General features: G+C 36.8%; 1 protein-coding gene across 3 annotated transcripts; it reads right to left on the reverse strand.

The window, feature by feature from the left end:
• LOC110603791 (K(+) efflux antiporter 6) lies at positions 1 to 15,779 on the reverse strand. Of its 3 annotated transcripts, XM_043951827.1 has the most exons (20): positions 15,348 to 15,774; positions 14,462 to 14,505; positions 13,973 to 14,031; positions 13,796 to 13,862; positions 13,660 to 13,721; positions 13,496 to 13,571; positions 13,285 to 13,359; positions 5,886 to 5,957; positions 5,723 to 5,806; positions 5,175 to 5,243; positions 4,983 to 5,060; positions 4,740 to 4,828; positions 3,890 to 3,986; positions 3,731 to 3,784; positions 3,054 to 3,149; positions 2,151 to 2,339; positions 1,983 to 2,060; positions 1,463 to 1,507; positions 567 to 656; positions 1 to 475 (listed from the first exon to the last, which is right to left on the reverse strand). In XM_043951827.1, the coding sequence occupies exons 1-20, from the start codon at positions 15,571 to 15,573 to the stop codon at positions 392 to 394; spliced, it is 1,734 nt and encodes a 577-aa protein (XP_043807762.1). In that variant the 5' UTR covers positions 15,574 to 15,774; the 3' UTR covers positions 1 to 391. The 3 variants fall into 3 exon arrangements, with proteins under 3 accessions (XP_043807762.1, XP_043807763.1, XP_043807764.1); XM_043951828.1 differs by lacking the exons at positions 13,496 to 13,571; positions 13,660 to 13,721; XM_043951829.1 differs by lacking the exons at positions 1 to 475; positions 567 to 656; positions 1,463 to 1,507 and adding an exon at positions 1,510 to 1,585 and having other exon boundaries at positions 15,348 to 15,779.
• Positions 15,780 to 16,129: the final 350 nt, after the last annotated feature.

Genomic DNA, 16,129 nt, shown 5'->3' on the forward strand with positions numbered 1-16,129 from the left:
GAATTAATTTTACAATTTCATTGAAAACATTAAGAATTGACTAGTTGTTAGCTATCATCCTAAATTACAAGCCCAGATTAAAATATGATACAAAGGGTAAAAAATGCTAATAATAAGAGAATGAATGATTATCTCAATCACAAGTAAAAGCAGCTTCATGTGAGTCTTTCTGCTGTTAGATTACCTCCTCTTTTTTCTTGCATTTCCAAGGTTTCATTTGGTAATGGTTTGGTTAGTAACATATAACAGAATTTTCTTCACCCTAACATTGCATCAGGCGAGGGTAGAAAACTCCATCTGCACAGCGGGGGGAAAACAGGCTAGATCACAACATATGCTTGTCCAACAAACTTGATTGTTCACTCTTTTGGAAATGTTTTATGTACAGAGTTTACGAGTCATGAGGTCCTTGGACAATAAGAGTAATCCGCTGCTTACCGCTGTCTGATCGGAAGCCATCTCCTTTGATCCCAATCTGAGAGTCCAAAACATATTTTAGGCAACTTTAGAACAAAAGATAAGTAACCTGTATTACCCAAAATGATAATACAACCTATAAAATATACCTCGACGGAGCTATCAGGTGGGAACCACCGTAACAACACCCCAAGATGTGCCACCGCAGGAATTAGCTTGAAGAGCAGGGGAGTCATCACCTGCAAGTATTTTATTTAGTAAATACCTGAGAAAAATAATTTAATTCATTTCTGCAACTAGACCATTACTGCTTTTAGTTCCCTATGTAATTTTATTACATCGACACCTCACCAACATGATTTGTCAATCATTTCCCTCCTGCAACTCAATTGCTAGCAGTACTAAAAAATTAAAAGAATAAAGGAAAGATATATTTTCATAATTTCACGAAAACAGGTATAGACACATACATATTATTGAGATGCCCTAAAATGTACACTATTTTTAAATGGCCTAATGAAACCAAAATGTCCTAAACCATAAACCATTTTCAATTTTTATCCCATGTTATGATTATATAAATTTGGTCTGGTAACTTCTAAATTAGTGACAACTGTATCCACCAAACAGAATTGGTTCCTCATTATCACACATATAGCTGTTTGGAGGGCACCATTGGGGCCCACTAATAAGAATAATTCCCCAGACAATCTTGCCTTCAACGTAGACATGCCATATCAGACAGACACTTCCCCAATGGATATATAAAATTGAAACGGCCGCAAATTTTAGGGATATTAACTGTAAATGCATAGCCAACTCGCAGCAAATGAATGTATTTCACTAGTCCACATGTTACTTTCATTTGAGATATTTTTCACTTCATTTAAATATGCTCCAAGAACTTTTGCCAGATATGTGACACGGATGTCTGCCATGACAAATATTGGCATAGTTCACTAGGGTGCATAGGATTCCAATGTGAAACGCAACATAGAAAAGGAGCTTAAAATCCATCAAAGTGAGATTCAAACTGTTGCCTTACCAGGCTAAGAGCTGTTGTCCCAAGAAGTAGTAGGTATAGCTTCCCCTGAAAATGTTCAAGGCATTAGCTGTACATCAGCTCAAGGTTGCCACTTCCTTAAAATGTGAGGGATGAAAAGATTTGCTTCAAAAAACAAATGATACAGAATATAGTGCTTAATAGGTAATGCATACAACAACAAAAAAAGCTTGATATGCTAACGTGCTTATTTGATATTAATTCTATCTGTTTTTTTTTTTCTGTAGTTCAATTTTGAAATTTTTTTGTTCTCGGAAAAAAAAGTCAAAAGAAACCAGGAAAACCACTTTTTTATGGTTTTTCTGTGCTGCAACAACCTGTTTTCTGTTTTCGAACACCAACAAACAGAGATAGATATATTTCATCAATATAAATTTCTAAAAATTAGATGATGAAAACAAAAAATAGAATGGATATCAAACAGGCCCTGAGCTTCTCATCTCTCCTAGTAATTGAGTTTTTCTTAAGCATTCTAACAATAGACTGCAACTGTAGCACTAACCTCAACTAGATGAAGATTAGAAGCACGGCTGAGAAGAACAAAAGCGAACTCCCCTATTTGTGCCAGTGACATTCCAACCTACAGATTTGTATACAGGCATGCTCCTCAACCACTGAATCCAAGAAAGGGGCAAAAAAGAGCACTACAAGCAATCAAACAAAATCTTACAAGCATTGCAGTCTTGTTGTTATAACCAAATCCTTTAACAACAGTAGTGATTATGGTTGTCTTTATGATTATGACTAATATAACAGATGCCAGCAATATATCAACATGGTTCCAGAGAAAATGAACATGGATCAGCATCCCGATGCTGGCAAGGAAGAAAGCAGCAAAAAAATTCCGAATGGGTTCTATCTGCACAAGAAACAAAGCTTCAGGTTTGGGACAACAGAGAGATATTTAATAAAACTTTGATGCTAAAAGCCTCAACAAGATAAGAAACAAATCAATTAGTGCAAAGATGAATCCACATAATATTAGATTTATACGAGTATTAAGAAAACAACTAACAAAAAGAATCTCACTGTTTAAGGGAAGGAGAGAAATAGGGACTTGAAGAATATTATTTATATATACAAAATTTATTTTGCATCGACCAAGACTCATGGCCTACAATACAAGCCACAAATTGTATACGTAAAAAATGAACTTGCCTACAAATTATGCAAGGAATATCTTAATGAATCTAATAGTTTCATGTGAAATAGATCAACGGCATAAAAACGGGCACTATAGAATCATCATTGCTATGCCTTTATGGAAAAGTAAAAGAAAAAACGCTTTGCTTCTTTGGATGGCACAAGACAGTCTGTGAGGCGCAAATCGCAGTCACATAATTCCATATTCATTTAACAATCATAGTGGTATAATACCACTTATTTAGATATATTCTAGTGCCACATTGAAAGTATAACCTGGTCCATTATAAACTTGCACATCACATCCAACAAAATTAAATGAAAAAGAAGGAAATTCACAGATGGCAAAGCAATCATGTTGCTTCCATAAAGATACATAAGAATGTATACCTCTAAATTTATAACAACAATTCAGCACATATAACCTTACTTGTTCTAGTGTATGTTGAGCAAGGTCAGTTGTTGATATCATCACTCCAGCAGCAAAAGATCCCAACTCTAAACTTAGGCCCAGCTTATCACTACACTGAAATGATATCGAAAATTAGATAACGATGCCACTTAATATCAAACTGGAGTTCAAAAGGATGCCAGCTTAAATTATCTAAAGATGCCATTTGAAGCAGAATGTAAGATGTCACTAACGTCTTTTTATTAAAATGTTTTTTGTCAAATGCCATTATAAATAACAAGAGCCCATTTATAAATGCATGTGCCATACTGGATGAATAACTTGTGTCTCCCCATATTCCTTGACATCATTCTCCATAGTCCAACACTAAATGCTGATGCACAATCCAGACCATATTCAAAAAATAATTTAGTGGAATTCTGTTTCTTCAGTTAACAAATGCAAATATCAGACACACTATCATGCATACATCGTGGAACTAATAACATTGAAATGCTTCAGTGGAGTTACAATGCACTGGTCCAAATAATCAAAATACTAATGATCAGAAGCTATGCAAAAAAATGTTGACCAGTATTGACTTTAACATCAATTTGGCCTTAAATGGAAGACACCTGCTAATTATATAAGCAAGTGTTTGTATAGATAAGACTACCAATTTCCAGAGAGATCAATAAGAAGTAATTGGAACAAACCCAAGCTATAAGTAAGCAGAATGCTACTGATGCCAGTTGATAGAGCTCATTGGTCTGCACAAATAAAATTAGGGTCATAGAACAACAGAATGTGACTAAAAATTAGATATCCATTCCAGAAAAACTTTTAGGTCTTCTTTAAAATTAACAGATATGTACCTGTGACGAAAGGTTCATCATCAGTTTCAGAAACCATGGAACACAGGTACGAGATAATATTGACAAAACAGCCAAAAATGCAATCAACAATACCAACCTGTTTAAGGAGCAAGTTATAAAAGAGAAATTATTTCAATGCTCACTGAAATTTGGATGGAAAGAAGTGGGAAAAAAAATAAATTATCATTAATAGGATGCTATAGTTGCTACTAGCCTAATTTTTTGGAAGTCAGCAGGGACAAAAATCTATATTGACTGTTCTCTTCATCTCTTCATCTCCCCTCCCCCCCCCCCCCCCCCCACAATCAATCTATCTTCCCCATCCTACAAGATGCTGCTACAAGACTTTGGATAAAAGATCATGCTCAACAATTGATTGATTTCAAAAAGAAATAACCATCCTACACTCTCTTTTAACATAAAAACTTTACCATCAAAGCATTAATGGTAGACCCAAAATAAAATCTCATACCAGGTTATTGAAAATTACAAAGCATCTATCATTATCAACCAATTTTTTTTATATATATAAAACTATGCCAGGATGCACATGTTAAGTGAAAACGGAAAGAGGGGGAAGTAGGGGGAGAATGAATAAAGAAGAAAGTGGAACAGAGTTCTTGCATCTTAAAGCCTCTTTACAAGCATGATTCTTGATATTTCAGTTTCCTTAACAGTAATCCAGAAAAGATAGTGCAGTTTATGTGCACTAAGATCAACATGTTGCAAACCTCCTCAAAGAGTAACTTAGAAAATCCTATATTTACAGAGTTGTTAAGTCCAGGCAATTGTGGTGTCAACCCTTAAAATGAAACATCCTCCTGGGGACATTCTGAGGTTCTTTACTTACAATTTAGTCATGGATATTACACCTTGAAGAACACCAGAAGTTCCACCAAGAACTGGTAGCAATGCAAATAGCAAACCAACAGCACAGTCCTGATTCAACAAAAAAAAAAAATCTCAATCCTCAACAGTAATCAAGAGAGGAAGTTTAGATTGATAACTTGGGTACCAGAATCAGCAAAGCCAATAACATACTGAGAGAATGGATTCAAGGATCAGAATAAATGCAACAAAAGGAGCTGAATACCTGCAGAATGAGGGTGCCAATGGTGACTTGACCATGAAGGGAATTAGTAGAATTCTTTTCCATCAAAAACTTCAAAACCTATAATAATCATGCAACACAATCATTAGCACAAAAGACCAATAAATTTGAGCAAGCATGTGATTTTGTACATGCAAATGTGGGCGTGGGAATCCATGTAACACAAGGTTTTACCACTGCTGTTGAAGACATTGAAAGGAAAGCACCAACAAAAATACCCTCCGAAGGCTTACCCCCGCATAACTGCAAACAGCATCAGATCAGAACTGCAGCATTTAGAATTAAAACTTTGCAGAACACACCCACTATCCCCAACACATATTTGCACCAAAAAGAGAAGCTTAACATCTCCACTGAATGTGTGGCATAATGATGTTTGCAAACTACAAACCAAAGTTGAGGCTTGATACCAGTGGATAAAATATAAACTTAAGATCAAAGGCATGTATTAGGAAATATCACACAAAACTTGAATTTGAACCCATTATTGTACCAGCTACTGAAATGGTACCGCAGCATTAACTATCAGCAGAAACTGAACAATGTCAAACCTAATAATGGAATTTAAGAGCTAAATAAACATCAAACATTAGAAGTGCAGTCTACTTCCTTGATATTTGATTGAGCATCTCATATTTGCATGCATGAGCAACGAACATTTAAAAGGAAAAACTTAGCTCAGCCAAGCTGATACAAAATTCTGAAAGAACTAATAGACATACCATGGATGTAATTCCACATAGGAACATAAATAAAACTATTTGGAGCAGACCACCTAAAACAGCAACTGCCCGAACAACTCGAAGCTGAAAATGAAGGAATGAACTTTGAGTTATGAATTAATTCATCAAAGACAAGGAATAAGAAGAACATGAAATAACTGACTTTTGTAGTTGAGAACTCCAGGCCCAATGCAAAAAGAAGAAAAATAACACCAAATTGAGCGACTGTCTCAACCTATAGACATGGAAAACATGAAAAGGGATGTAACACATGAAGTTATCTGATAATAGAATAATAATCTCAAACCGGCGGGATAAATCGGGACTGTCAACCAGCAAACATATTGTTGAGAAATTGAGTTATCAAAACATCAATAAATAAATAAATAAACAAAAAGGTGTTTTAGGCTATTACTATGCAACAAAAATGCAAATTAACTATTGGTCACTAAAACCAAGCTTAATCCCCTCAATTATTTAACAGCTCCATAAAGCCTACTCAGACCTCTAGTTAATTTTAGAGGCATGCTATGGTTTCAAATAATAACCATTACATTGCTATTTATAGGTTTTCAAGACCTCATTATCCTTTGCCTTGTTATTTATAGGCAAATTTTTAACGGCCTTTACCACTGTAATGTAACGGTAACAGCTGTTATTTATCGTTAAATAACAGTAACAGCCTTCAATAATCCACATGCTATAGATTATATACACCCAATCTTTTCTTTATTTCATTCCCATATATAGACTTAATGTCTTCATTTGAGGTATTTATTTTTATTATATAATTGTATGTTTTAGTTTTACATGTATATAGAATATTTATTTATTTCATGAACTCTACAATTCTTTTTCAAAAAAATTTATGTAGCGTCTAGCCATTACCATTATGTTACAATCGTTATAGACTTGTTTCTGTTACCCATGACCATGATTGCGATTTAAAACTACAGGATATGCACAATTCTTGGGGACCCAAACTGTACAAAAGCAAGATTATTTTATTGTTTTAATTCAGTTTGTTTCTTCAATAAAATGTTGGAAAAATAGTCTTACTTTCCTTTTCCATCTGCTCTAATTATAGGCCACTTTCCTTTGAGATATTAATTTATTTATTAGCTTCCTCATATACCCTCATTTAATATGCATTGAAAAAGTAAAATTTATTAGTTACAGGAATAATTTATTAATAAAACAATATGAGTGGAGGTTATACTAGGAAAGACAATATAATCTATTGCTTTAACTATATTACTATATTTTCTTAATCCATATGAAAATTACTGTAAAAATCTACCTTTTTTTTTTACGATGGAGGGAGTACTATTCTTTTATTCCCCTACATTTTTCTTAAATAATTTTAGTTATGATTATGTTAAACAAAATTATAGTTTTAATCATAAATGTAAATATATTATATAATATGCTTAAAATTAATTAGGTATGAGAACTTATATACATTAAGTACATCATGCAAGAATGATGGACAACACCATCCATTCATATGAGAGACAAAAATAACCACCCTAGCCAAAGTGTGGACCGAATGATTTACTAACCTTCTGAAGAATTTTGGGGAAAATTTTGAGTATTCTTGTATTTCACTCTTAATCTTTACAATTGGTCTACATGACTATTTATACACAGAGAATCATATCTAAACAGAAAGCAAATAATCAAATAATAATTACAGAGATAATTAAGGATCCTAATCAGATCAAATCAAATCTCTAGAATCAGTTAGGATTAGTAAATAAGTCAACACTCCCCCTCAAGTTGGTGCAAAGATGTCACACATGCCCAACTTGCAAATCAGATTATGGTAGATCTTGTTGTTAAGTCCTTTAGTAAACACATCCGCAAGTTGCCCCGTAGAAGTCACATGAACTAGGCTCAAGACACCGTCTGTTAATTTTTCTTTAATGAAATGCCGATCAATTTCAATGTGCTTGGTTCAGTCATGTTAGACTGGATTTTGTGTTATATTTATAGCAGCTTTATTGTCACAATACAAGGTTATCTTATCTCTCTCGAACAATCTCAACTCTTCCAATAACTTCTGCAACCATAAGAGTTCACATACTCCTTGGGCCATTGCTCTGTATTCTGCTTCCGCACTTGACCGAGCAACAACACTTTGTTTTTTGCTCCTCCAGGTAACAAGGTTCCCCCCACAACTGTGCAGTAGCCAGAGGTGGATCTCCTGTCATCGAGAGATCCTACCCAATCTGCATCTGTAAAAATTTCAATTCGGAGGTGACCATGTTTGGAGTAAAGAAGCCCTTTCCCTGGTGCAGACTTTAGGTATCTCAAGATGCGAAGTACAGCTTGCATATGAGTCTCGCGAGGGTCATGCATGAATTGGCTAACTAAGCTAACAGCATAGGCTATATCCGGTCGAGTGTGTGAGAGATAAATCAACCTTCCTACCAATCTTTGATATATTCCAATATCCACGGACTCACCAGTTCCTGCTTTCAGCTTGTGATTGCTTTCAATGGGAGATTCTGCTGGTTTACACCCCATCATACCAGTTTCTTCCAAAAGATCCAGAATATACTTTCTTTGGGAGATGAAAATTCCTTTTTCTGATCTAGCCACCTCGATATCTAGAAAATATTGCAGTTTTCCAGATCTTTGATTTCAAATTCCTGGGCCAACAACCTCTTTAGTTGAGCCATTTCCTCTTTGTCATCACCTGTCACCACTATATCATCAACATACACAATAAGAAGGGTGATCTTACCCTTATGATGTTTGATAAACAGTGTGATCAGCATTGCTTTGTTGGTAACCAAAGGACATCATGGCTCTGTTAAACCTGTCAAACCAAGCTCTGGGAGATTGTTTTAGCCCATACAAAGCCTTTTTTAACCTGTACACCTTTCCTTGTGTCTTCTCATCAGCGAACCCAGGAGGAATTTCCATGAACACTTCTTCCTCTAAATCTCCATGGAGGAAAGCATTATTCACATCAAACTGTTGCAAGTCCCAGTCCAAGTTGGCAGCGCAAGATAACAAAACTTTGATTGAGTTCATTTTTGCAACTGGGGCAAATGTCTCTTGGTAATCCACTCCATAGGTTTGGGTGAATCCTTTAGCAACCAATCTGGCCTTAAACCGTTCAATTGTGCCATCAGCTTTGTGTTTCACTGTGAACACCCATTTACAGCCAACGAGTTTCTTCTCGGGTGGGAGAGTGACAAGCTCCCAAGTCTCATTTTTAGCCAATGTTTTCATCTCTTCAATCATTGCTTTCTTCCATTTAGGATCTGCAAGAGCTTTCTTCCAATCCTGTGGAATAGACACAGAGGAAATAGACAAGGCAAAGGCTCTATAAGAAGAAGATAAAGATTCATAAGAAACAAAGTTAGAAATAGGGTGTTTAGTGCAAGATCTGACCCCTTTTCTTTGTGCAATAGGTTTATCTAAGTCATTGAAACATTCAAGAGTTGTGGGTAACTCACCAGAAGAAAGAGTTGTGGGTAACTCATCAGAAGAAGATTCATGACTGGGTAACTCACCAGGAGAAGATTCTTGACTCTGAGTAGACTGCATAATGGCTTCTTCTGCCTTGTCTCTCCTTGAATACCTTCTCAAATCTGGCTTGTCCAAACGACCAGTTCTCTCTCCCTGATTGGACATCTCCCCCTGTCTACTAGAACTCAAACTTTCTAGTTGAACCATATCATTCAGAATCACAGAATTCGGGATCACCTCTTCTTGCTCATTATTCTCCCCCTGAAGAGGTGAGTGGGTGGTGCTGAAGTAGGGTTCAGTTTCTCGGAAGGTAACATCCATACTAACGAAGTATTTCCTAGAGGGAGGATGATAACACTTGTATCCTTTCTGTGTTGGAGAATACCCAACAAACACACATTTAAGGGCCTTGAGATCCAGTTTTCCTGCCGTCCTAGTATGGACAAAGCAAACACACCCAAATACTTTTGGTGGAACGTATGAATTCTTCCCTTGTAAAACCGCCAAAGGACTCATAAAGTCAAGGGTCTTGAGAGGCATTCTATTGATAAGATAAGCAGATGCAAGAATTGCATCTTCCCAATATGCTTTGGGTAGATTCATGGTGAACATAAGAGATCGAGCTACCTCCAATAGATGCCTATTTTTCCTCTCAGCAACGCCATTTTGAGCACTAGTATACGGACAACTAGTCTGGTGTATTATCCCATTACTCTCCAAATAAGCAGAAAAGCTACTATCCATGTATTCTCTTCCATTGTCAGTTCTCAAAATTTTCACCTTAGTATCAAATTGAGTACAAACCATCTTATGAAAGGATTGAAAACAAGAAAAGACATCACTTTTAGCTTTAATCAAATAGACCCAAGTCATTCGAGTACAACAATCAATAAAGGTGACAAACCATCGATTACCAAACAAGGAGACAGTTTGAGTAGGCCCCCAAACATCAGAATGAATAGTCGCAAAAGGAATTTGACTTTTATTATGACTCAAAGGATAGGATGTTCTAGTGTGTTTAGCATACTCACAAGCATCACAAAATAGAGAATCAAACTGAGTTCTAGCAAACAAATTAGGATAAAGTTTTTCTAAGGCAAAGAATGATGGATGCCCTAACCGTCTGTGCCACTGTATTATTTCCTGATTGACATCCTTATTTTCTCCAAAACAGGCTTGAGATATCGAAGAACCTGGATCACCCTCCAACATATATAAGTCATCATGCAGTCTACCATTGCCAATCCTCTTTCCTGTGTGAAGATCCTGAATAACACAATGATCAGGAAAGAATTCAATTTTACAATTAAGGGCATTGGTGATAGCACTAACAGATAAAAGGTTGACAGGAAAGTGGGGAACATGGAGGACAGATGATAATTTAATATTAGATGTGCAAATAACAGAACCTGTTCCGGATATGGGAGTAAAAGAGTCATCAGCAATTTTGACACTATCTTTGGTTAGGGAAGGAAAATAATTGAGAAAGCCTTTAGAAGAACCTGTCATGTGTCTATTCGCACCAGAATTGATAATCCATGGAATATTATGAAGAGATGAAGCATTACCTGACTTTACAAAGTCAGATGTGGCACTAAAGAATGAGGAATCAGAGTTAGGAATCGAGACTCTTTTACCTTCTGCTATTGACATCCTTTTACCTTTTGTCATTGACACCCTTTTACCTTCTGTCATTAACACCTTTTACCTTCTGCCATGGTAAAGGTTTATAAACTGTGACAGAATAGGAGGTATCCAAGGTTGTACACACAAGAGAGCCCAATCGATTCACCAAAAAGACCGGGTAGCAGCACGGAAAGGCCGGAAAGATGATCGGAATCGTTGCCGGAGTGATCGGAGCAGCAAAGCAGTGACAGACGATGGGTCACGCATGGGAAGCGACGGGTCACGCGCTGGGAAGGGGTGGCGCGTGAGACTCACGCGCAGGCTTTTCCGGCGTCGGGCGTCAGAGCTGGTCGATAGGCCGGCGGTTCTCCTGGTGCCATCGGTGAGAGATTGAGAGGCTCCTAAATGGGTTAGTACCAAAAAGGTAGATCTAGGGTTTTAAAACCCTAAAGAGGAAAAATTGAATTTGGACCCAAAAAATTAGGAAAAGGCTCTGATACCATGAAGAATTTTAGGGAAAATTTTGAGTATTCTTGTATTTCACTCTTAATCTTTACAATTGGTCTACATGACTATTTATACACAGAGAATCATATCTAAACAGGAAGCAAATAATCAAATAATAATTACAGAGATAATTAAGGATCCTAATCAGATCAAATCAAATCTCTAGAATCAGTTAGGATTAGTAAATAAGTCAACATCCCTTGAGCTAGCTTTTGGGGTGAGTTAAGCCTGGCCCAATTTAACATAGTATCAGAGCCTCCCATTCGATGTTGGGCGCCCCATAAATGTGCCACGCACCAGTAAAAATTCTGGGCGTGAGGGGTGTGTTGAATCTCACATCAGTTGTGGAAAGGGGTAATGTGCCCCTTATACGAGCCATAGGCAATCCTCCCCCTTGAGCTAGCTATTGGGGTAAGTTAGGCCTGGTCCAAATTTAACATGGTATCAGAGCCTCCCCATCCGATGTTGGGCGCCCCATAAATGTGCCACGCACCAGTAAAAAATTCTGGGCGTGAGGGGTGTGTTGAATCTCACATCGATTGTGGAAAGGGTAATGTGCCCCTTATACGAGCCATAGGCAATCCTCCCCCTTGAGCTAGCTTTTGGGGTGAGTTAAGCCTGGTCCAAATTTAACATGGTATCAGAGCCCCCTTATACGATCCATAGGCAATCCTCCCCCTTGAGCTAGCTTTTAGGGTGAGTTAGGCCTGGCCCAAATTTAACATGATATCAGAGCCTCCCCATCCGATGTTGGGAGCCCCATAAATGAACCACACACCAATAAAAATTTTGGGCGTGAGGGGGTGTATTGAATCCCACATCGGTTGTGGAAAGGGGTAATGTGCCCCTTATGGGCTATAGGCACTCCTTTCCCTTGAGCTAGCTTTTGGGGTGAGTTAGGCCTGGCCCAAATTTAACATGGTATCAGAGCCTCCCCATCCGATGTTGGGCGCCCCATAAATGTGCCACGCACCAGTAAAAATTCTGGGCGTAAGGGGGTGTGTTGAATCCCACATCGGTTGTGGAAAGGGGTAATGCGCCTCGTATAGGGGCTATAGGCACTCCTCCCCCTTGAGCTAGCTTTTGGGGTGAGCTAGGCTTGGCCCAAATTTAACATGGTATCAGAGCCTCCCATCCGATGTTGGGCGCCCCATAAATGTGCCACACCAGTAAAAATTCTGGGCGTGAGCGGGTGTATTGAATCCCACATCGGTTGTGGAAAGGGGTAATGTGCCCCTTATGGGCTATAGGCACTCCTCCCCCTTGAGCTAGCTTTTGGGGTGAGTTAGGCCTTGCCCAAATTTAACACCTTCAAATAAAAGAACACTAACCAACACAAGCTCATATGGAATAGCTTTTACATCAGAAACCAAGCTACCAAAATAATATTTATTAGGACTAGAACTATTGACAAGTTGCACAAGACTCAAACAATACAACTCAATAATCACTCAGGTATGTCTCATAGTCCTTTACACAACTTATGACTTCTCTAATAGAGATTGCCTTGGCAACCTACACCAAGAACACCCTTGGAAGAGATTTCATTTTACCTCCCAAGAATTGACATCGATCATCTCCGAGTAACCATCCAAGACCTATTCGACTAAGCCACCAAAACCAACATCGAACCATCCTGGAAGTAGAACTAGATGGAACCACCTCAGTCCCGTCCAGTTTAATTCTAGTTCACTATTTTCTCCAATTCTAAACCACCGGTTTCAGCAAAGACAGAATCAGTGGCAAAGTCTATAAACTCCTCTCAAACACAGTGTAAAGGACCAATGCGGCAATTGAAAAAAAATCATTTGTGATCCAAACTGAAAGAATAAGCATCATAACATCATGACAAACTGCTAAGCAAATAATGCTTGTAGCCTTGGTCAAAATGTTCACATAGACAAAACATCATCCATAAAGGCTTTTTGTAATGGAAAGCCACTTACTTGCACCATTTCACTGACAAAACTGAACCCTCCAGGCCCAATAATAGAACCCGCTAGCAAATATCCAGTAATAACCTGAAAAATCTTTATGTTAGACAATGTTTAGAAGAAACAATATGCTCATATAACTTAGAGAATGCATGCCCAGACATTGAATTATATCCTAGCATTGCAGTGTGTCATGAACTAAGCTTAGATCAAATATGCAGACCGGTTGTCCAGCACAGGCAAACGCAATGCCACCACAAGTTGCAGATACAATGACGACAACCAAATCTGATATCAATCTACAAAGCAATAAGTAGATAAGTTCATATCAGCTTACCAACTAGTACAGAGAAAATTGAAGGAACCACAAGAAGCTAAAAAGTTTACCTCAAGTCTAACTGCAACACTGGATATTTTGATTTAAAATTAGAAATAATGAAGACATTATCCTGAAGGGGGAAATCATTGTTTCAGCAATAATAATATTATGAACATGGAGAAGCTTCTAATGAAACAATCATACCTTTCTATCTATCAGTGTGGGGGTATCTTCAGCTCCATTGTCATTATCCAATTTGAAAATAAACGACCTACAATGAGACTCATAAAAGGAATATTTCAAACAATGTAGCAGAACTTGTGTATCTAATAACTCTAGTAGCTAGCTTTACTGTTAAAGAAAATAAAGAACGACTTATACTTTTCCTCTTTCGTGTCATTTTTCTTCGGTTTAACTCTGGCAACAGTTTCCAAAACTGCCTGAGCAATACAAAGCAAGTAAAGAAGATACATTCAATAAACTTCAAGCCAAAATATTATCAAAATGAACCCAGCAAAGGGAAAAACAGGAAATTGGAAGGTATATTTTTTGCCTATGAAATCAGAACAAATTTGTTTAAACACGTAATTTATTATTAAAAAAAATGAGAGTAAGTGCCAGGATATCCTAGACTAACAAGATTTAAGATTGGAAAACAAATTGAGTATAGCTTCAACAGATTTGAAGAAAATAACATAAGCATGGATTAGTTTTAACAAGATAACAAAAATTCTACTAAAAATATGAAATAAGCTTCAATGTATCTCAATCACTACCTGCACTTCCATGCTCTCCTCTAGACTCTAGTTCTTATAAGCTAGTCATTCATACATACTGTTATTTAAAATTTGGGGAAGAAAAACCACCAACCTGCTGCTCAGCTACACTGTTGTTGAAGCTTCCGGTATCAGTTGCTGCCAAATAAGAAGGGAGGAACAAAGGTTAATTATATGTAGGAAAGACGTGATGATTTAATTGTTTATAATTTGTGAAAGACAAAGAAGAATGCAACCGACTACCTATAAAAACTATTAGAACCCTATTAGAGATTGAAATGCTCTACTATTTCTATTTCCAATTTGCAGATGAAAATTACATGCTGTCAAATAATACCAATTAGACCATATGAACTAACATTGGTATTTAAACAAGCTAGCAATATCATGGAATTTCAATTCTAGAAAAATTCATTTCTTTGTTACATGTAATGCGTAGATTTAGGAAATTCGTGTCATCAATTACACATGAATAAAAGGATAAAGTAGTTCAATTTTCAAGGGCCGACCAAATGAAAACCTGCTTACAAGTAGATCAGATCTTAAACCTCAGCCCTTAAAGCAAGTAATATAAATAACTTGGAAGTAAAATAATCGAGATCCAAAGTCTTATATCTCAGTTATCTCTACATTGTTCACAGAAGATAGAAAACCGACTAATTGAAGTAGCACTCTGAATTACGAAATGTATAATAGCAGGATAACCTACAAAATCTAATTAACTACAAGTATGGTAGCAGAAAAACTTCAGTTCAGCTTTATTTTCTTCACCTTAGATTGTTGGCTTCAAAATACTTTTCATAAAAAAAATCTAAACCAAAAAAAAAAAAGAAAAAAAAAAACAGATGAAAGGCTAATTAACTGATGGAATTCGATTAAGCTTGATTCCTCTAGCAGTTAAGCTCTAAAGCACGAAAAAGAACCCTAAACTAAAAGCACTAACAGATGGAGAGAGAGAGAGAGAGAGAGAGAGAGAGAACCGTCGTCGTTTTGTTCATTCTCAGGGAACTCCTTCCGAAGAGCATCATCGATGATTTTAGCGAAACTGCCTTCTTTAGGTTGAGAGAGCGAGGCATCGGAGACGGCAGTATTGTTGGTGACCTCGAGCCGATCTGACTCAGTGAGCTCGATACCGTCGGAGAGCGAAGCAAAGAAGAGCAGAAATAGAACGAGCTGAAGGAGACACAGAGATCTTACGAGGACCATTGAAGAAGAGAAAAAGAGCAAAAATCCTGTACTCGATTTACAGGAACAGCTGCAGTGCAGACTGCAGAAGAGTAGAGTAGAGGACGATGAAGAAACCAAACAAGTGAGAAGAGGTCAAAGTAGAGTCTCTTAAAAATCGAGAGCTAAGCGAGCAGCGGCAGCCAATGGTGTAAACGTCAACAACCACCATTATTGTCCAGGAAATTGGGTATATTTTCATTTCGTACAAAACGTCAAATTGACTCCATTTTGATAGTATTGTTTAAATTAAACAAAGAGTATAATCACTATAAATTTAATTCTATAATTAAATCAGTAGAGTAGTTTTTAGATAAAATATTTATTTTTTAATTTTATGCATTTAATTATGAAGATCAACTCTTTTCATAAAGTAGGCACTTTCAATGGTTATTTGCTATTAAAAGTAAAGCAAGCATATTTGTTTTAATAGCCAATAGAAAATTGATATATAGATAAATTTGTTTTAATATTATTAAAATAAAATTAATATTTACTATAAATAGTTTGTTACCATTAAAAAATTATAAATTATTTT

The sequence above is a fragment of the Manihot esculenta genome, chromosome 16, assembly GCF_001659605.2.
Source record: "Manihot esculenta cultivar AM560-2 chromosome 16, M.esculenta_v8, whole genome shotgun sequence".
Lineage (NCBI taxonomy): Eukaryota > Viridiplantae > Streptophyta > Magnoliopsida > Malpighiales > Euphorbiaceae > Manihot > Manihot esculenta.

Excerpts from the sequence above, each read along its gene's own strand:
- LOC110603791 (XM_043951827.1), bottom strand. The coding sequence starts at position 15,573 with ATGGTCCTCGTAAGATCTCTGTGTCTCCTTCAGCTCGTTCTATTTCTG. Across the intron at positions 2,340-3,053 it reads CTCAACATACACTAGAACAA|ATAGAACCCATTCGGAATTT; the intron begins GTAAGGTTATAT and ends TTTCTTGTGCAG. Across the intron at positions 1,508-1,982 it reads CTAATCTTCATCTAGTTGAG|GGGAAGCTATACCTACTACT; the intron begins GTTAGTGCTACA and ends GAACATTTTCAG.